Source organism: Lithobates pipiens, unplaced genomic scaffold (genome assembly GCF_037356315.1).
Source record: "Lithobates pipiens isolate NorthernLeopardFrog02 unplaced genomic scaffold, aLitPip1_a1.2 Scaffold_30, whole genome shotgun sequence".
Taxonomy (NCBI): Eukaryota; Metazoa; Chordata; class Amphibia; order Anura; family Ranidae; genus Lithobates; species Lithobates pipiens.
In genome coordinates, this window is record NW_027507791.1 from 128609776 (window position 1) to 128630787 (window position 21012).

The 21012-nt window shown below is 43.7% G+C and overlaps 1 protein-coding gene across 2 annotated transcripts in view; it reads right to left on the reverse strand.

The window, feature by feature from the left end:
* Nucleotides 1-21012, reverse strand: part of LOC143943224 (cytosolic phospholipase A2 zeta-like) — a 180128-nt gene that overhangs the window by 101091 nt on the left and 58025 nt on the right. Inside the window, exons 3-6 of one of the 2 annotated variants that reach the window (XM_077464845.1) lie at nucleotides 17409-17545; nucleotides 11756-11884; nucleotides 9438-9478; nucleotides 8538-8580 (exon numbers count right to left, since the gene is read on the reverse strand). In XM_077464845.1, coding sequence (XP_077320971.1) covers nucleotides 8538-8580; nucleotides 9438-9478; nucleotides 11756-11884; nucleotides 17409-17545 — 350 coding nt within the window. The remainder of the gene's footprint in view (nucleotides 1-8537; nucleotides 8581-9437; nucleotides 9479-11755; nucleotides 11885-17408; nucleotides 17546-21012) is intronic. The other variant, XM_077464846.1, reaches the window with a different exon arrangement.

The window sequence follows — 21012 nt, forward strand, 5'->3', positions numbered from 1 at the left end:
AGAATAAACACTGCAGTTTTGGTTACTGAAGCCCCCCCAATTCCCTCGTGAAGACTGAGGAGAAGTAGAATAAATTCAATACCTTCGCCATCTCCCCATCCTTTGTAACCAGATGTCCTTCCTCTTTCTTTATGGGGCCAATATGGTCTGTCCTTCCTTTTTTACTGTTTAAATACTTAGAATTTCTTGGGATTTTTGTTGCTCTTTTTTTTGTCTTTCATTTTCTATCTTAGCCGTCATTATTGCACCCTTACATTTCTTGTTGCATTCTTTATAAAGTGTGAATGCTGATGATGATCCCTTCTCCTTTGCTTTTATATGCATTTTTACATTGGAGTTAAGCCATCCAGGACTTTTGTTCGCTCATTTAAATTTATTACCCAATGGGATGCATTGGCTAATGCCCTTATTTAATATTTATTATTATAACTTATTTTTCTCCTAAAGAAAACTCATCTCTCCTCCGTGTTCTTTGTTCCTAAGATTTTAACCAAATTTATGCCTTCTAGTAAGGTTCATAGTTTAGGGAAGTTGGTTCTTTTGAAATTCAGTGTCTTTGTGTTCCCCTTATGTTTTCTATTTGTGTGATTTATAAGGAAGCCAGTTGACCTGTGGTCACTGTTCCCTAAATTGCCCCGTATTTCCACATCTGTGATCAGGTCTGTATTGTTGGTAATCAGTAGATCCAGTAACGCTTTATTTATAGTTGGTGTGTATACCATCTAACCCATAAAATTGTCCTGCGAGACATTTAGGAACTGGCGAGCCTCAGTCTATGTCTGGATAATTAAAATCCCCCATTATGATAACACTTCCCATTCTTGCTGCTAATCCAAATTGTGATAGGAGATCTGTCCCTTCCTCCCTCAGGTTAGGCGGTCTATAGCATACTCCCAGTATTATTTTCCCCTTAGCTTCTCTCACATTCACTTGTACATTATTCTTGATATATAGGCATGCCCCTCCCCCTTTTTTACCCTCTCTATCCTTGCGATAAAGGGTATACCCTTGAATGTTTGCCAGCCAATCATGAGAGCTGTTGAACCAGGTCTCTGAAATTCCCATAAAATACAAATCCTCCCGTACAATAGTATCTCTAGTTCACCCATCTTGTCCGCCAGGCTCCTGGCATGCCACGTAGTTTAGACTGGTCACATATTATCCCCTTATTGGGTGTTCCGAGATTGCAAGTAGGACTTGCTGGCACCTCATGGCAAAGAACTCTCTGAGGATCTGAAAAAAAGAATTGTTGCTCTACATAAAGATGACATAGGCTATAAGAAGATTGCCAAGACCCTTAAAATGAGCTGCTGCATGGTGGCAAAGACCATACTGCGGTTTAACAGGACAGGTTCCACTCAGAACAGGCCTCACCATGGTCGACCAAAGAAGTTGAGCACACATGCTTAGCATCATATCCAGAGGTTGTCTTTGGGAAATAGACGCATGAGTGCTGCCAGCATTTCTGCAGAGGTTGAAGGGTTGTGGGGATCAGCCTGTCAGTGGTCAGACCATACGCCACACACTGCTTCAAACTGGTCTGCATGGCTGTGGTCTCAGAAGGAAGCCTCTTCTAAAAATTATGCACATAAAAAGCCTGCAAACAGTTTGCTGAAGACAATCAGACTAAGGACATGGATTACTGGAACCATGTCCTGTGGTTTGATGAGACCAAGATAAACTTATTTGGTTCAGATGGTGTCAAGCATGTGTGGTGGCAACCAGTTGAGGAGTACAAAGACAAGTGTGTCTTGCCTACAGTCAAGCATGGTGGTGGGAGTGTCATGGTCTGGGCCTGCATGAGTGCTGCTGGCACTGTGAGCTACAGTTTCATAGTTTCATAGTTAGTAAGGTTGAATAAAGACACCAGTCCATCCAGTTCAACCTGAGTGAGTGTCTACCCCTATCCCTGTATATTGCATACTCACATTGGTTCCTACCCTCAAGGAGCCCAAAATCCAAAGTCCCCATTCATTTACTAGGGCCAATTTACCTACCTGCATGTCTTTGGAGTGTGGGAGGAAACTGGAGTACCCGGAGGAAACCCACGCAGGCACCGGGAGAACATGCAAACTCCAAGCAGGTAGTGTCATGGTTGGGATTCGAACCAGCAACCCTTTTTACTGCTAGGTGAAAGTGCTAACCACTACACCACTGTGCCTCCCAGTTCATTGAGGGACTCATGAATGCTAACATGTACTGTGACATACTGAAGCAGAGTATGATCCCCTCCCTTTGGCCAAAAGGCAGTATTTCAACATGATAACGACCACAAACACACCTCCAAGACAACCACTGCCTTGCTAAAGAAGCTGAGGGTAAAGGTAATGGACTGCTCAAGCACGTCTGCAGATCTAAACCCCATTGAGCATCTGTGGGGCAGCCTCAAAACGGATGGCGGAGGAGCGCAAGGTCTCGAACATCCACCAGCTCCATGATGTCATCATGGAGGAGTAGAAGAGGACTCCAGTGGCAACCTGTGAAGCTCTGGTGAACTCTATGCCAAGGAGGGTTAGGGCAGTGCTGGAAAAGAATGGTGGCCACACATTTTCATTTAAGAGTGTACTCACTTTTGTTGCCAGTGGTTTAGACATTAATGGCAGTGCGTTGAGTTATCTTGAGGGGGCAGCAAATTTACACTGTTATAGAAGCTGTACACTCACTACTTTACATTGTAGCAAGTGCAATTTCTTCAGTGTTGTCACATGAAAAGAAATAATAAAATATTTACAAAAACGTGAACGTGAGGAGTGTACTCACTTTTGTGAGATACTGTGTACATACATACTATATATATATAAAATAATGTATATATGTATGTGTGTATGTGTGTATGTGTGTGTGTGTGTGTGTGTGTATGTGTGTATGTGTGTATGTGTGTATGTGTGTATGTGTGTATGTATGTATGTATGTGTGTGTGTGTGTGTGTGTCCCTGGCCCTTTCCATAAAATGCACAGACTTGAACTACATCCATAGGAAACCATGCTAAATGGACTGTATTTGCTAAATGGAGTGTGTTTCTGCAAAACTGAAAACGCACTTAGACCCCTTTCACACTGGGGCGTTTTTCAGGCGATTTAGCGTTAAAAAAAGCACCTGTAAAGCGCTTGAAAGAAGCCTCATCTGCAATCCCAATGTGAAAGCCCGAGTGCTTTCTCACTGATATCCCTTTCACACTGGGGCATTTTTCAGGTGCTTTAGCTTAAAAAAAAAGCGCCTGAAAGAAACCGCAACTGCAATCCCAATGTGAAAGCCTGAGTGCTTTCACACTGAGGCACTGCACTGGCAGGGTGTCAAAAAAAAGTCCTGCAAGCAGATTCTTTGCAGCGCTTTTGGAGCAGTGAATACTGCTAAAGTATTCCTAAAGTGCCCCTTCCAATTGAAATCAATGGGAAGCGCCTGCAAAACGCCTGAAAAGTGCCCCACTAGCGCACGAAAAACGCTGATAAATCGATTTTCGGGAGCTGGCAGTGTGAAAGGGCTCTTAAAGCACTTGGGCTTTCACATTGGGATTGCAGATGAGGCTTCTTTCAAGCGCGTTACAGGTGCTTTTTTTAACGCTAAAGCGCCTGAAAAATACCTGAAAAATGCCTGAAAAACGCCTGAAAAATGCCCCAGTGTGAAAAGGGTCTAACAAAATGCTTAGGTGTGAACCAGGACTTATGTGATAGACCAACACAAAGTGGCACATAATTGTGAAGTGGAAGGAAAATGATAAATGGTTTTCAAAATCTTTTACAAATAAAAATCTGAAAAGTGTGGTGTGCATTTTTATTCAGCCCCCCTGAGTCAATACTTTGTAGAACCACCTTTCACTTCAATTACAGCTGCAAGTCTTTTTGGGTATGTCTCTCTACCGGCTTTTCACATCTAGAGAGTGAAATGTTTTCCCAATCTTCTTTGCAAAATAGCTCAAGCTCTGTCAGGATGGATGGAGAACATCTGTCAACAGCAATTTTCAAGTCTTGCCACAAAATCTCAATTGGATTTAGGCCCGGGCTTTGACTGGGCCATTCTAACACATGAATATGCTTTGATCTAAACCAGGGGTGTCCAAACTTTTTTCAAAGAGGGCCAGATTTGATGAAGTGAACATGCGCGAGGGCCGACAATTTTGCCTGACATTCTTTGAACCATTAAAATTCGGTCTAAGTGTGTTCGTTCGAACACTAATACATGGCCCAACAAGAATTCTCTTGCCTTTGTGGCTGTGTGTGTTGAAGAGATGAGCTCGGGCGTGTTATTTGGATATACCGTATTTATTGTCGAATAGCACGCACCTTCACTTTAAGAGGGAAGTTTCAGGGAAAAAAAAAAAAAAACTTAACATTTTTAATAAAAAACTGTGAAGCAAAATAAGGGTCAGTGCCCATCTACGCGCCCACCATTGCTGGGAATGCATCCCCCACCATTGCCAGGAATCTACTCACCATTGCCAGGAATGCAGCCACCATTAGCCAGGATTTCACTCACTTTTAGCCAGAAATGTACTCACCATTGCCATCAGTGCAGCCTTGGAGGGGACATGGAGGGGGCAGGACGAGGGCCAAAGAACAGGAGAATCTCCTGTTTAGACAGCGGCCTCTTTAAGAGAAAGTCCCACCTCCTTTGATGGACAGAACAGTCATCCAATGGCGGAGACAGGACTTCCTATTACAGAGGCTGCCGTGTAAACAGGAAATACTCCTGTGTGCACGGCGCTCGTACCTCCTCCCATCTCCAAGGCAGCCAGACTGAGACTATATATCTTTTGTGGCCCCGGCGCTGGGAGATTGTCGGGGCCACAAAAAATATATATGTTTAGATAACCAGGCTGGGCCGTTCAAAACTAGACTGCGGGCCGCAATTGGCCCGTGGGCCGGACTTTGGACATGCCTGATCTAAACCATTCCATTGTAGCACTGGTTGTATGTATAGAGTCCTAGAATATCTGCTTCTAAGATTGCCCTGTATTTGGCTCCACCCATCTTCCCATAAACTCTGACCAGCTTCCCTGTCCCTGCTGAAGAAAAGCATCCCCACAACATGCTGCTGCCGCCACCATGTTTCACGTTGGGATGATGTGTTCAGGGTGATGTGCAGTGTTAGTTTTCCACCACACATAGCATTTTGTTTTTAGGTCAAAAAGTTACATTTTGGTCTCATCTGACCAGAACACATTCTTCCACATTTGTTGTGTCCCCCACATGGCTTCTCACAAACTGGAATGGTTTATGGCTTTCTTTCAACAGTGGCTTTCTTCTTTCCACTCTTCCATAAAGGCCAGATTTGTGGAGTGCATGACTAATAGTTGTCCTGTTGACAGATTCTCTCATCTGAGCTGTGGATTTCTGTAGCTCCTTCAGAGTTACCATGGACCTGCTTCTCTGATTAATGCTCTCTTTACCCAGCCTGTCAGTTTAGGTAGAAGGTCATGTCTTGGTAGGTTTGCAGTTGTGCCATACTCTTTCCATTTTCGGATGATGGATTGAACAGTGCTCCATGAGATGTTCAAAGCTTGGGATATATTTTTTTATAACCCAACCCTGCTTTAAACTTCTCCATAACTGTACCCCTGACCTGTCTGGTGTGTTCCTTGGCCTTCCTGATGCTGTTCGTTCACTACAGTTCTCTAACAAACCTCTGAGGGCTTCACAGAACAGCTGTATTATTGCTGAGACTAAATGACACACAGGTGGACTTTATTAGGTGACTTCTGAAGGCAATAGGTTCCACATGATTTTAGTTAGGGGTATCAGAGTAAAGGGGGCTAAATATAAATGCACGCCACTTTTCAGATATTTATTTGTAACAGATTTCCAAAACCATTTATCATTTTCCTTCCACGTCACAATAACGTGCCACTTCGTGTTGGTCTGTCACATAAAATCCCAATAATATGTTTTTGCTTGTAATATGACAAAATGTGGAGAATTTCAAGGGGTATAAATACTTTTTCAAGGCACTGTATGTATGTATGTATGTATGCAGGGCCGGTACAAAGGAGGGGGGAGGGCAGAAGGGGCGGATGCCCTGGACGGGACCATTTAACGTAGAGGCCACAGTAGAAGTGCTGGTGTACCAGCCACGCTACATAGATAACAGCATGTGCCAAGTGCGCTCCTGCACTCGGCACAAGCCTGAGACCAGCTCCGCCCCTCCCATCCCTATCAGGTGAAGTAATCTCACAAGTGAGAGAACGCCTGTCAGCTCCTGTGGGGGATTTATCCCCCCTCCCTCTCCTCGCTGACTCCAATGTTAATGCGAGCGACGTTCGCACAGGCAGGCCGCCCATTTGCTCCCAATTGGAGCACAGACTGGGTCCCCCGCCTGTCATAATGACAGCAGCAGACATGGCTCCTGAAGCAAACAGCACTCCCGCCCACCCAGCCCACCCCTGTGTCTATGCTCAGAAAGCTATGTCGGTGGAACTCACAGCACGGCAAGGATATGCAGGATGATGTCATTCTACTGCTCGGTCAGCATAGGGAGGGATCTGTGCAGTCACATGCTAAGTCTTAGCCAATCATGCTACTCCAGCCCCTCCCCTTTCCCCTGCCGCCAGATTTGGACAACTTTAAGCAGAAGTTCCAGAGGAGGAGGAAGTGGCTAACATGACCTCTCAGCTCCTCTGAGTCACAGCAAGAGTTTTCCTTTGCTTCAGGAATATAAAGCAGCAGCATGGACAGTCAGTGACAGGGAGAGGGGCAGAATCATGGACAGTCAGTGACAGGGAGAGGGGCAGAATCATGGATAGTCAGTGATAGGGAGAGGGGCAGTAGCATGGTTGTTTAGTGCAGGCAGCAGAGGAAGACATGCTCTTACAGTCTGTTCGTGTTCTTCCCGACACTGGGCTGTGAAAGATCATCATCAGCGGGACAGAATACAGTCTTGCATTCCTTTAAACCAGCAGAAATCCTGTTCCTTACATAGATCTCTAACTGGGAGAAAAGAATGCAGGGTCTGGGTGTTCTGTCTCTCTGCTTCACTTTTAAGCCTTAGGGCTCAGTCACACTAGTTTTATTTTCTGAAGAGCAATCCACATGCAGATCACTGTTTACAACGCATTAGACAGGCAGTGAGGAGGTGTTGTATTCACCTCCTCACCACCTGCTTCAACCTCCTGATCCCCCACACTGGTGTATCACAACAGTGTGCATTGTGGGGCTGCGGCAGAGCATCCCCATTTAGTTGAAGGGGTTGTACTCAGCGGGTGGAAGCACCTGCCAAAAGCAACACAGGGTGTAATTCCTGCCATGACACTAAACAACATGGCTGCAATATGTGTACACCCCCAGGCACTGCCTATGCAGCTAAAAGGGGTAACAATGGGGGGTGGCAAAAACTTGGCTCAACTGCAGAGTTTAACAGCCCCCTATATATATAATATATATATATATATATATATATATGCTTATTTAGTTTATTTTCAGTGGTATGATTTAGTGGTAAAAAAATATTAGTGTCCCCCAAGTTTTGACTGTGGCATCTTATGTGCCCCCCTATATATTGTTCCTCGAGTCACCACTGCGCCCAACGAGCTCTTCCTAGTCCCGGCCGGCATCACTCAGAGGCTGTTTGGAAGACGGGGTGGGAAACGAAACGAGCATGGAGTGCTACCGACCGCTGGAGCTAAAACATGGGAGTGCAATCAAGGAGGAGGAACCAAGCAGGGCATCATCACTCAAGTAACCACATTGCCATCTGCAGATGGCATAATTAACTCTGAGGGGAATTTGCTTCATTAGCAATCGTATTAATAATATGCAGCAGGAAGGGGATTAATGCACTGTCACTGATGCATTAGTGGCCAGTGGCAGTTAATTAGCCCTTTGTGCTGCATTAGTGGCACCAGTGGGTTAATTAACATGGACAATGGTGCCACTAATACAGCCCTTCCTGCTGCATATAACAATACCATCGCTAATTAACCACTTGCTAACCCACTGCAGGTGTCAGCTGCAGGCACCAGGAGTGTCCAATCACAGCCCAGAGCTCTGAGTTGACAGTCAACGCAGCAAACAAGCAGGGAAAATAAACAAATCAAATCAATCAGAAGTAAAAAGCAGCACACATTACACATTGTTAGACACAAAATTAACCCCTTGATTGCCCCTAGATGTTAACTCCTTCCCAGCCACTGTCACCCGACTTTGAAGCAGCACAAAATCAGTGCAGCTTGCAAACGATTTCTTTAATAGAAGTCAATACAAGCTGCTTTAAAGTTGACCCCGAATAGTACAGGAACCTTTTTTTAAGGCGGAGCGACTTGAGTCGCTCCGATTAGAATGGTTTCATTATACTGAATGGGGCGTGACTTGTCGCCCAACAAGTTGCCCCAGTGTGAACCATGCCTAAGGTGCTGATCGCCACCAATACTAGTATAAACATGTTTTCCAGTATAGATGCCCTCGTTTGTAGGCGCTGTAGCAGTTTTCCATCATTGCCCTGGGCACCAGATGACCTTGTCCCAGCACTGTATGTATGTATGTATGTATACATACACACATACATACACACAAACACACACACACACTGTATAAATAAACAGACTCACCACTAAAACGCCATTGGTGATGATTTCTGCTGGTGGTTCCTGGCTGTTTGAAAAAAAAAAAATAGGACATGGATGACATCTGTGACAAAACAAAGGGAACCTACTTTCCTTGCATCGTATTAAAGCTAATATGATATTCTATTCATTGGGTTTACATACAGTTTATTATACAGTCAAAACACAATTATTTCCCATGATCAACTTACGCATATCCTGGGCCTCCCGATGCGGGACCTAGGGAAATATCTTAAAAAGCTGATGATGTACATTATTACAGTGGCTAGATGTTTCATCACCACCTGGTGGAAACAGACACCCTCAGACACTCTCTGATCTACTGCAGTGGGATAAGGAGATGAGATCCATGTAATACCCTACAGCTAGACTACATGATAACATAGCAAGGTTTAATGCTGTATGGACGCCTGGGACAATTGCTTAGTTTTGAGTACATTCTAATCACCCTGGGTTATGGCACGCCGAGTTGCTTTTCTTCTCTATCACAGGGGTCTGGTAACCTGTTTCTTTTGCCTTTTTTCCTTGTCACCGTTCCATTTTCTTGCTACCTTCCTAGCTATTTTTTACTGGTATCATGTATTACTCTCCTGACTTTTTTGTACCGCATATTGTTGTGCGGACTGTCCCACTCTGGGGTTATTAGAGTGGCTTCAGAGTGGATCATTCCGGCTGATGTTTTCATTACTTGGGAAGCGATTATTCTGATAATTCACAATATGCTATATGTATATTCCTAGGTTGTCGTGATTTGTGTTTTATGCTACCTATGGAATGTTTTTGCTTTTTTCTGTATTTTCCTTTGTAAAACATGAAAATTATTTTCTAAATAAACAGTTATATAAAACATACAGCAAGTTTTTCAAAGACTGTTGGGGTTCTTACCTTTCCTCAAGGTGGAACTCGACCTCCAACATTCCCTTATCCTATGTAAGCAAAAAATAATGTGACAGTAGTGAACATTGTCATGTATATAAACCGATTATATATATATATATATATATATATATATATATATTTATTTTATTTTTTTGATATGTTTACTGCAACAACACCATTTTTACAGAGTACTGTTGATGTAACTGTTACATTAATGAGAGAACACAGTTATTATTGCTAGTGTTGCCTGCTGCTAGCAATGAAAGCATGTACAATCCAAAAGCTGGTTGTACCCAAGTTGATCAATTGATCAACTTCAGTACATTCAGCCTGCCCATACATGGTTCAAATCTCAGCCGGTTCCTGCTGAACCAGCAATGCTTCAAATCATTTATGGCTGGCTTTAGTGAACACAATGTACAGGGATATTGAAAATGATAGTGACATTTTCTCTTGCACCTCCCTTCCATGCCAATAAGTCATTACAAAAAGAACGCATTACCTCACCTGCTAGATGCCGCTAGATGGCTCCTTCCTATCTACTGGAAGAAATAATGCAGATACCAACTAAAGAGGAATGGACGCACAAGATAAACCAGATTAGGGAGGCAGAAGAATGGATAGCAACCTGTAGGGGTACTAGAGACAAACACTCAGCTCGATGGGCTCTCTGGACCGACTATTTCTCTACCCACAAATTAATCCCTTCTAGCTGGGAGGAATCTCTACTATGACTAGCAGACCCAACTCTGGACCACAATAGGACACTAAAGAATAATTAATACCATCCCCCTAAAAGATGGGGCCTGGGCTGCGGACGTTATGACATTGTGTTGAAGGTTTTGGCTCCCTTTGCTACTTTACTACATTGCAACAGGGCGGCTGGCGGTCCGGTGCGGCAAGGCGAATCCTCTGGGAGCAAAAAGGTGAGATTCCAAACTCCCCCCCTCCCACACTATTCCTAAGTTCGTCCTACAGACTACACTTGAGGTCTCCTTTTCCCCGCCCCTTTCTACTCTTATTCCCCCCCCCCCTTTTTTCTTTTTTCTCTTTTCTTTGGCTCTTGTACCTCTTCCTCATGGTTATTTAGTACAAATTACTAACGTTGGCAATTTGATGATGGTTCTCTGCACACTGTTAAGAGGACTGCTCATGGTGAGGCCGCCTGTGCACTCACCAGGGCCCTGAATAATGGCACTGGTGTTGTGAAGTTTAACGATGAGAGGGGGGGGGGGGGGCGAGGTAAGATGGAGGTCCTGAGGGGCACCCCTCTCTCGGCGACGCTCGGGGGGAGACGCCCTGAGGGCTGCCTACAGAGGCTCCCTCCCCTAATAGATAAGCTAACACGGGCCCAACCATGAGTAGACAATATATATATTGGATAGACATGAGAGACACTCATCCTAACTCCAAGAATAACCTTTCTTTTTATGCTATATTTGTTATGGTTTAACATAGCCTACTACTTCGCTACCTTGTTGTATAGACAAAAGCGGTTATAGATATGTACAAACATTATCTGCTTAAGTTTTACCTGAAACTAATAAAAATAGTTTTACACAAAAAAAAAAAAAAAAGAAAATGATAGTGACATAAACACACACTCAGGTTGAACAGCGTCCGGTGACGTCACCGCACCCGACGCTGCGTTCCAATGCTGACCAGAGCCTCCACCAAGCCTTGGTCACAGCTCTCCAAGTCATCTGGAAACCCTGCAGGACAGGATTCCCCCCACATGGACAAGCTACTGCAACACTAAAGTGCTGGACGGATGCCACATTAGTGTGGAGAGGACATGTGGCAGAAGTCTATTTCTGTGATGTAAGTGGATTAATGCACCTGTAACTTATTAAATGCAACTGGCTCTGACCTGAAGGTGCCTCTTCTGTTTTTTGGATGGATCAGTGTCTTTATTCAACCTTACAAGTTATACTCTGTCTGTAACTGTGTATACAACCCTCGTAACCCTCCTCCCCACTTGATTGTAAGCTTCTGAAGCCCTAGTGAGACTTACCAGAATTTTATAATATTAGCAACAGCATAATATTACCCCAAAAATTCTGGTGAGTTAAATATTTCAATATATTGCACAAAATATCTCCCCACCCTCCAGCATATAATACCCCTTACTATTGTACAATATGACTACACTGTGACATGGTTTAAGCTTGGACTACTATGCAAAAGCTGCTGATGAGCCTGGCTGTCCCGCATTGGCAAAAACACAAATTCACTTTAAAATTACTTATTTAAAATGAACAGGTTCTTCATTAATATTGGTCTAATAATGACAGCTTTGGTGGGTAATGATGCTACGCACACACCTTAGGATTAAGTTTAAAAACTTCTTTTTTGGTTTGTCCAGGTTTAATGTTTCCTACATCAAACACAATGGAAGTAATTTTATCGTCCATCACTACATCACGATCATATAGAGTCAGTTCCAGTATGTTCTGTAAGTCAAACAAATGTAAAAATCATCTGTAATGCAAAAATGTATTTAGTGATTGCAATAATGATAATAAAAATATTAATATTCCATGATGGAAAATGCATGTATCCTTATCGCTAATGGAAATACATTTTAAAGGAGCCTAGCCTGTCACAGCTTGCCTAGACTGGCTTGCATAACACATGCTTGTCACGGTTTGGACTCGCAGTTCATTCACAGGTCACTGGTCTAGGTAGTAGTTCAGGCCTCGCATAAATCAGGTAGCCAAGCTTATCTGTGGCCTTGCAAAATAAAATGGGCTGGCCAAACCTAACACATTCTGGGCACTGCATGCTGCCTCTCCTATAAGTGTCAAATTCATTGGACATTTTTTTGTAATTGCTTTATTTCAATAATTATTATGCACAAAACAGACAAGCAAATTACCAGTATACGAACAGCACTGGGCATTATCATAAGAGAGTGCAATGTCATACAGACAATATTAGAAATACTATAATAACCAGTAAGAAATAAAAGGCAAAAACAAGACATTGTCAAAAAACAAAAATGGTTCATTAACCACTTCAGCCCCGGACCATTTTGCTGGTCAAAGACCAGACCACTTTTTGCGATTCGGCACTGCATTGTTTTAACTGACAATTGTGCGGTCATGCGACGTTGCTCCCAAACAAAATTGACGTCCTTTTTTTCCCCACAAATAGAGCTTTCTTTTGGTGGTATTTGATCACCTCTGTGGTTTTTATTTTTTGTGCCATAAACAAAAATAGAGCGACAATTTTGAAAAAAAACGCATTATTTTTTACTTTTTGTTATAAAAAATATCCCCCAAAAATAAATAAAAAACATTTTTTCCCTCAGTTTAGGCCCATACGTATTCTTCTACATATTTTTGGTATAAAAAAAAATCACAATAAGCGATTGATTGGTTTGCGCAAAAGTTATAGCGTTTACAAAATAGGGGATAGTTTTATGGCATTTTTATTAATAATTTTTTTTTTTTTTACTAATAATGGCGGCGATCAGCGATTTTTTATTGTGACTGCGACATTATGGCGGACACATCGGACATTTTTGACACATTTTTGGGACCATTGTCATTTATACAGCAATCACTGCTATATAAATGCAGTGATTCCTGTGTAAATGACACTGGCAGTGAAGGGGTTAACCAGTGGGTGGCAGTGTAGGGGTTAAGTGTTCCTAGGGGTGTGTTACTAACTGTGGGGGGCTGGGCTTTCATTTAGTGAACACTGATCTCTGCTCCAATCACTAGTTGCTAGGCACAACGGGGAAATGCTGTTTACAACTGCATTTCTCCGTTCAGCCGCCCTGTGAGACGATCGCGGGTATGCCCGCGGCGATCGAGTCCGCGGGACCTGCGACCGGACTCGCGGGAGTCCCGCCCGGCACGCGAGCGCGCTGCCGGCGGCGCGCTCGCAATGGCAGGGCGGCATTAAAGATTGGAGGTATCATTCTGCTGACGTAGTACATCGGCGTGCGCCAGTCGGGAACCGGTTAAGAGCACTGTGAACAAAATTGCAGGGAACACTACAAGAAGTTACCCAAAGTTAAAAAAGAGGGGTGTAAACAGACACTAAGTAATACTGACTTTCAGAGACATTGTGGACTAGAATACAACAAGAGGGGCGCTGCCATCCAAATATAATTTGACAGAAAAATACAATGCTGTGAAAAAATATATGCACCCTTCCTGATTTTTTTATTTTTTTCCATATTTCTCACACTTAAATGATTCAGATCATCAAACATTTTTTTATATTACGCTAAGATAACCCGAGTAAATCCAAGATGCAGTTTTTTAATTATTATTTCATTTATTAAGGGAAAAAAGCTGTTCAAACCTGCCAGGCCCTATGTGAAAAAGTAATTGCCCCCTCCTGTGCTGAATCATGAATGAACTGTGATTAACCACATTTTTTTTAGAAAGCCGAGTTAAATTTCACTTGCCACAACCAGGCATGATTACTGCCAGACCTGTTGAATCAAGAAATCACATAAATAGAAGCTATCTGACAAAGTGAAGCCCTCTAACAGATCACAAAAAGCCACACATCATGCCACAGTCTAAAAAAATTCTATAACAGATTAGAAACAAAGTAATGTACGTGTAACGGTCTAAGAAGGGTTCCAAAGTAATTTCTAAGGCTTTGGAACTAGGGATGCACCGAAATTTCGGCTGCCGAAACATATCGGCCGAAAATGCCCTTTTCGGCAATTTGCCAAAAAGAAAAAACGGCCGATAATTGAGCCGAAAATGGGGAGGTGCCTGGGCGGGAGCGAAGCACCACCCCTGCCCCTGGTGCCACCCATGATGGGGGGTGTATAGCGCAGGTGAGCCGCCTCTGCTGTCTGGTTGACTAGAGCGCCGGGAACATCACAGCTTTAATTTTAATAGCTGTGTGTTCCCCGTCGCACGCCGTCACATACAGCCCCTCCCCCTTGTCCGGGGAACTTTGATAGACAGATCAAAGTGCCTGGACAAGGGGGAGGGGCTGTATGTGGCAGCGCGACGGGGAACACACAGCTATTGAAATTAAAGCTGTGAAGTTCTCGGCGCTCTATTCAACCAGACGGTGGAGGCGGCTCTCCTCTCTCTTCGCTGCACAGGGGGCATCGCTGGCTGCACTAGGGGCATCGCTGGCTGCATCACTGGGGGCAACGCTGGCTGCATCACTGGGGGCAACGCTGGCTGCATCACTGGGGGCAACGCTGGCTGCACTTATCTTTTATCATGTCGCCAGTCTCTGACCACCTCCTGTACCATGTCGCCAGTCTCTGACCGCCTCCTGTACCATGTCGCCAGTCTCTGACCGCCTCCTGTACCATGTCGCCAGTCTCTGACCACCTCCTGTACCATGTCGCCAGTCTCTGACCACCTCCTGTACCATGTCGCCAGTCTCTGACCACCTCCTGTACCATGTCGCCAGTCTCTGACCACCTCCTGTACCATGTCGCCAGTCTCTGACCACCTCCTGTACCATGTCGCCAGTCTCTGACCACCTCCTGTACCATGTCGCCAGTCTCTGACCACCTCCTGTACCATGTCGCCAGTCTCTGACCACCTCCTGTACCATGTCGCCAGTCTCTGACCACCTCCTGTACCATGTCGCCAGTCTCTGACCACCTCCTGTACCATGTCGCCAGTCTCTGACCATCTCCTGTACCATGTCGCCAGTCTCTAACCATCTCCTGTACCATGTCCCCAGTCTCTGACCATCTCCTGTACCATGTCCCCAGTCTCTGACCACCTCCTGTACCATGTCTGCAGTCTCTGACCACCTCCTGTACCATGTCCCCAGTCTCTGACCACCTCCTGTACCATGTCGCCAGTCTCTGACCGCCTCCTGTACCATGTCCCCAGTCTCTGACCGCCTCCTGTACCATGTCCCCAGTCTCTGACCGCCTCCTGTACCATGTCGCCAGTCTCTGACCACCTCCTGTACCATGTCGCCAGTCTCTGACCACCTCCTGTACCATGTCGCCAGTCTCTGACCACCTCCTGTACCATGTCGCCAGTCTCTGACCACCTCCTGTACCATGTCGCCAGTCTCTGACCACCTCCTGTACCATGTCGCCAGTCTCTGACCACCTCCTGTACCATGTCGCCAGTCTCTGACCACCTCCTGTACCATGTCGCCAGTCTCTGACAACCTCCTGTACCATGTCGCCAGTCTCTGACCATCTCCTGTACCATGTCCCCAGTCTCTAACCATCTCCTGTACCATGTCCCCAGTCTCTGACCACCTCCTGTACCATGTCTGCAGTCTCTGACCACCTCCTGTACCATGTCCCCAGTCTCTGACCACCTCCTGTACCATGTCCCCAGTCTCTGACCACCTCCTGTACCATGTCCCCAGTCTCTGATCATCTCCTGTATAAAAATATTTTTTTTTAACAACAGTCATTTTCGGTATCGGTCAGTTTCAGTATCGGTTTCAGTTTTCGGCCTAGTGCATTTTTCATTTTCGGTATCGGTTTCGGCACCAAAAAAAACATTTGGTGCACCCCTATTTGGAACTCCAGGAAAACACGGGGAGAGCCATTATCCACAAATGGAGATAACTTGTAACAGTGGTGAACCTTCCCAGGAGTGACTGGACTACAAAAATTACTCCAAGAGCATGACGATGACTCATCCAGGAGGTCATAAAAGAACCCAGAAAAACATTTAAAGAACTGCGGGCCTCAATTGCCTCAGGTAAGATCAGTGTTCATGATTCAACAATAACAAAGAGACTGGGCAAAAATGGCATCCATGGGAGAGTCAAGGCCAAAGCCACTGCTCTGACCAACAAAAAAAACACAAAGGCTGATCTCACATTTACCAAAAAACATCTTGATTATCCCCAAGACTTTTAGGCAAACATTCTGTGGACCGATGAGACAAATTTTACTTTTTGGAAGGTGTGCATCCCGTTACATCTGGCATAAAACTAATACAGCTTTTCATAACAAGATCATACCAACAGTGGTGGTAGCGTGATGATGGTCTGGGGCTGCTTTGCATCTTCAGGACCTGGACAACTTACCATAAGTAATAGAACCATGAATTCTGAGGTCTACCAGAAAATCCTAAAGGAGAATGTCCGGCCATCAGTTTGTGACTTCAAGCTCAAGTGCACTTGGGTTATGCAGCAGGACAATGATCGGAAAACACAAGAGCAAGTTCACCTTCAAATGGTTCAAACCAAACAAAATTTAGGTTTTAGAGTGGCCTAGTCAAAGCCCTGACTTAAATCCAATTGAGATTCTGTATTCTGACCTTACACAGGCCGTTCATGCTGAAAACCCCCCCGAATATGGCTGAATTAAAACAATTCTGGAAAGAAGAGTGGGCCAAAATTGCTCCACAGCAATGTGAAAGACTCATTGGCAGTTATTGCAAACACTTGATTGCAGTTGTTGCTGCCAAGGGAGGCACAACCAGTTATTAGGTTTAGGGGGCAATCCCTTTTTCACATAAAGCCAGGCAGGTTTGGACAGCTTTTTTGCCTTAATAAATGAAACCATCATTTAAAAACTGCATCTTGTATTTATTCGAGTTAACTTCGTGTAATAATAATATTTGTTTGATGAGATCATTTAAGTGTGACAAATATGCAAAAAAATAAAAAAAAGAAGAAAGGGGGCAAATACTTTTTCACAGCATTATATATAGGAAAGAGGCTAGATAAGGGGCATGAGGGTGCATACTGTGGTGCCAGTAGATGAAGGGTGGAAGAAAAGGGGAAGAGAAGAAGTAGATCAAAGTGAGGAAGAACTATGACTGTGATTGCCGATTGGCCATACACTGACAGATAGGTTCCATGCTTTACAGCACAGATTGCCAAATATGGAGTTCCTGGCTATTGTATTTTGACAGCCAGCATGGGTCACTGTTGGAATAATACTTGAATAGCAGATGCATTTCATTAATTGCAGCTGCTCTTCATCTGACAATTTTCTGTCCAGCTTCTTTGATTTTTTAATACCAGGTAGGATTTCATTTCAATAACTCTCACCTTTATTGCTCCATGAATACGATAGTGGAAGCTTTCATGCCACTCAGGGTTACTGGAATTGTAAACAACCTTTGTCCGGGAAGGAACAGAAGATGCTGTGGGGAGTTGTAGCTGAACATAGCAATCTGCAGCTGACACTGGAGACAACACAATGGAAATATTTAACAACAGATTTAAGACCCTGGCAATATATCTGTGATTATTTCAGTGAGTTACCAAAAACTACTTTGCTCTAAACCCCATTGTCCTCAGTTATTCCACATGTGCGATTAAAATGGAGAGAATTCCCTGGTTTGTTCTGTTGAAGTCATTTGGACTAAAAATGGTATTGGGGGGAGCCCGGAATAAGTTTAAAAATACCCCCAGAGGAGGCACTCAGGCAAACACTGCAGTGAAAATGGCGCCAGTCTCCTCAGCTACAGGCACAATCACCTCAGCAAACAAGATAAACACACAGCGATCTCAGCAAGTCTCCTCAGAAGAATCTGATACTGAATTATTTCTGTCACAGAAATCTTCACATGAATTAACTGCATCCCCAAACCTTATGAAACAATTTGAGAAGATGCTGAACAAAGCATTAAAGATGCTCAGAACAAATAGCCAGTAACCTGACTAAAGAAATCAGAGAATTGGGAAATCACACAGCTGCGCTGGAAATTAAAGTTGAAGAAATAGAAAACTCAACACTTGAATACTTGAATGAAATAGATCTTCTTAAAGAAGAAAACATTACACTACAAAATAAACTGGAAGATTATGAGAACCGTGCAAGAAGGTCCAATTTGCGATTCAGAGGCATACCTGAATCCATCACCGACTTATCTGCTACAATAACAGCATTATGCCAAGAATTGTAACCAGGAATACCGTTGAAAGGCTGGAAATGGACAGGGTGCACAAAGTTCTCATGCCAAAAAAAGCAGATGGACCCCCACGTGACATCATAGCAAAGTTCAATTTTTATTGCACAAAGGAACAACTCTTAATTGCAGCCAGAGAGAAAGACAACCTAAACTTCCAGGGTCACAATTTTTTTTGATTTTCGCTGATCTCTCTCAAGTAACCATTTCAAAAAAGACGTGCCATAAAACCACATTTAATGGAATTACAACATCATAACTTCACATACCGGTGGGGTTTTCCATTCTCCATATGCTTCAGCTACAAAGGTACCAAACACATGTGTAGATCACCGAATGAACTTCAACAAGCCTTACTTGACCTTAAATTGATTGATGGAGCATCTGCAGCTACAACCTCATGAAGAAGAACAGCATCTACCTCTTGCCTACCTAACTCATCCCATGCAACTGGGAAAAATGTGGTTCATCACACACAAGAGGGGTTGCTATGTTTCCCCTCCACAGGGCCAAGAAGATCCAATGGACTGACAAGCTATTCTTTAAAGCGGGATTCCACCCTAAAGTGGAACCTCCGCTGATCGGAACCCCCCCCCCCCCCCTCCGGTGTCACAATTGACACCTTTCAGGGGGGAGGGGGTGGAGATACCTGTCAAAGACAGGTATTTTCACCCACTTCCGGGCATAGACTCCCACGGGAGTCTACGCCATTTCCTGCCCTGCCGCGCTGTCTGCTGGGACACACGCGGGTCCCAGTGATAGCGCGGAGATTTCCTATTGCGCGGCTCGCGCATGCGCAGTAGGGAACCGGGAAGTGAAGCCGATTCGCTTTACTTCCTGATTCCCTCACCTCGAATGGCGGCGGCGGCAGCAGCTAAGGCCTGAGCGGTCGATCGGCCTCGGCATCGCTGGAACCCGGGACAGGTGAGTGTCCATTTATTAAAAGTCAGCAGCTGTAGTATTTATAGCTGCTGACTTTTAATATTTTTTTTTTTGGGCGGAATCCCTCTTTAAGAAATACAGTTATAAACTAATATGGGAGATATGTTCCCAAAGGAACAATAACATACTGAACTCATTAACTATGCTCATTTGACCAAAAATTGCAGCCTGCACCTGTATCCTATGAATAGAATACACTATGGGTCAGGGGAAATCCCCTACTAAGGTTACACCCGAATATGCTGAGCACAATCGTATGGGAACTTCATTTTCATCAGCTATCTTCAATACATGAAACAAAGTTTCTTCTTCTCTTCCGACTATGATAATCGTGTTCTAAATATAAATCGGACCTTTTTGAGAATATTTGCAATGTACCTTATTTTTCAATCACATCTTGCCAATTTCCTGGTTCTCCGTATTGTGGATATGGGTGGGGTTGCTGCGGCTGTTCTGTCACTTAATTTTGCACTGTCTCCTGGGATCTTTTTTGCTTGTTCCCAGGAGGCTGTGCGGCGGCGCGAGTTATCGCGCGATTTAGAACCCGGACATGACGTCATTACGACAGTCACGTTCAGAGGACAGTGTAAAAAACGCCATTTCAAATGAGGGCAAACGGTAATACTGACCAGTATACCTGTTCAGTATTACCTGTGAGCACGAGGAGGAAGCAAGTTGATCCGGCGGCCATTCCACAAAGAAACTACCTTATCTGCAAAATCAAGGTAAATCTCATTAGCTATTTATAATAATAAAATCATTAGCTATTTATAATAATAAAGTATATTATCAAATGTAAAAATGCATAATGTATTGTATTTCTTATTCACTTTTTTTTTTTTTTTTTTAATAATCACTGCACATAAATAGTCTATTTTATGTATGATTTTTATTTTTTGTCTTTTATATATTATTAAAATAAAATTGACGATTAGTGTGTATTTATATTTATTATTTAATCCATATTGTAAAATTTAATATAATTTTTTTAATAATAAATTGTAAGAAGTATGTATTTATGTTATTTTATGAATAATTTGGCATTAATTTTATATCTTTTTTTTTCTAAGATTCTATTTTATTTTTGTATGTTACACGTAAAGCAGAAATTAAAATAGTTCAACGCTCACTGCATTCCATTTAAAAGATATTTAAAAAGTAAAATTAATTTCTAATAATATTCTTTCTTCTTAAAATGTGTAAAATATATATATATATATATATATATATATATATATATATATATATATATATATATATATATATATATATAATCTCTCAAAATGTATTTTAATTTTCATTAATTTTTTATATATTTTTTTCCCATAGATTTCAAAGACAAGTGGATTTGATTTTTCAAAACCATGCCAAAATCGAAACTGATCTGTTAATCTAATTTTGAAATTGTGCTATGTTTTTATTTTTATGTAATCTATCGCTCTTCTTTACTAACTTCTTCCGTGTTATAGCTCTCTCTCCCCTTCTCCCTCCCCCTGTCCCTCTCCCCCTCCCCCTCTCCCTCCCCCTGTCCCCCTCCCTCTCCCTCTCCCCCTCCCCCTCTCCCCCTCCCTCTCCCCTCCCCCTCTCTCTCCCTCCCCCTGTCCCCCTCCCTCTCCCCCTCTCTCTCCCTCCCCCTGTCCCCCTCCCTCTCCCCCTGTCCCCCTCCCTCCCCCTGTCCCCCTCCCTCTCCCCTGTCCCCCTCCCTCCCCCGTCCCCCTCCCTCTCCCCGTCCCCCTCCCTCCTCCCCCGTCCCCCTCCTCTCTTCCCCCTCTCCCTCCCCCCCTCCCCCCCTCCCTCTC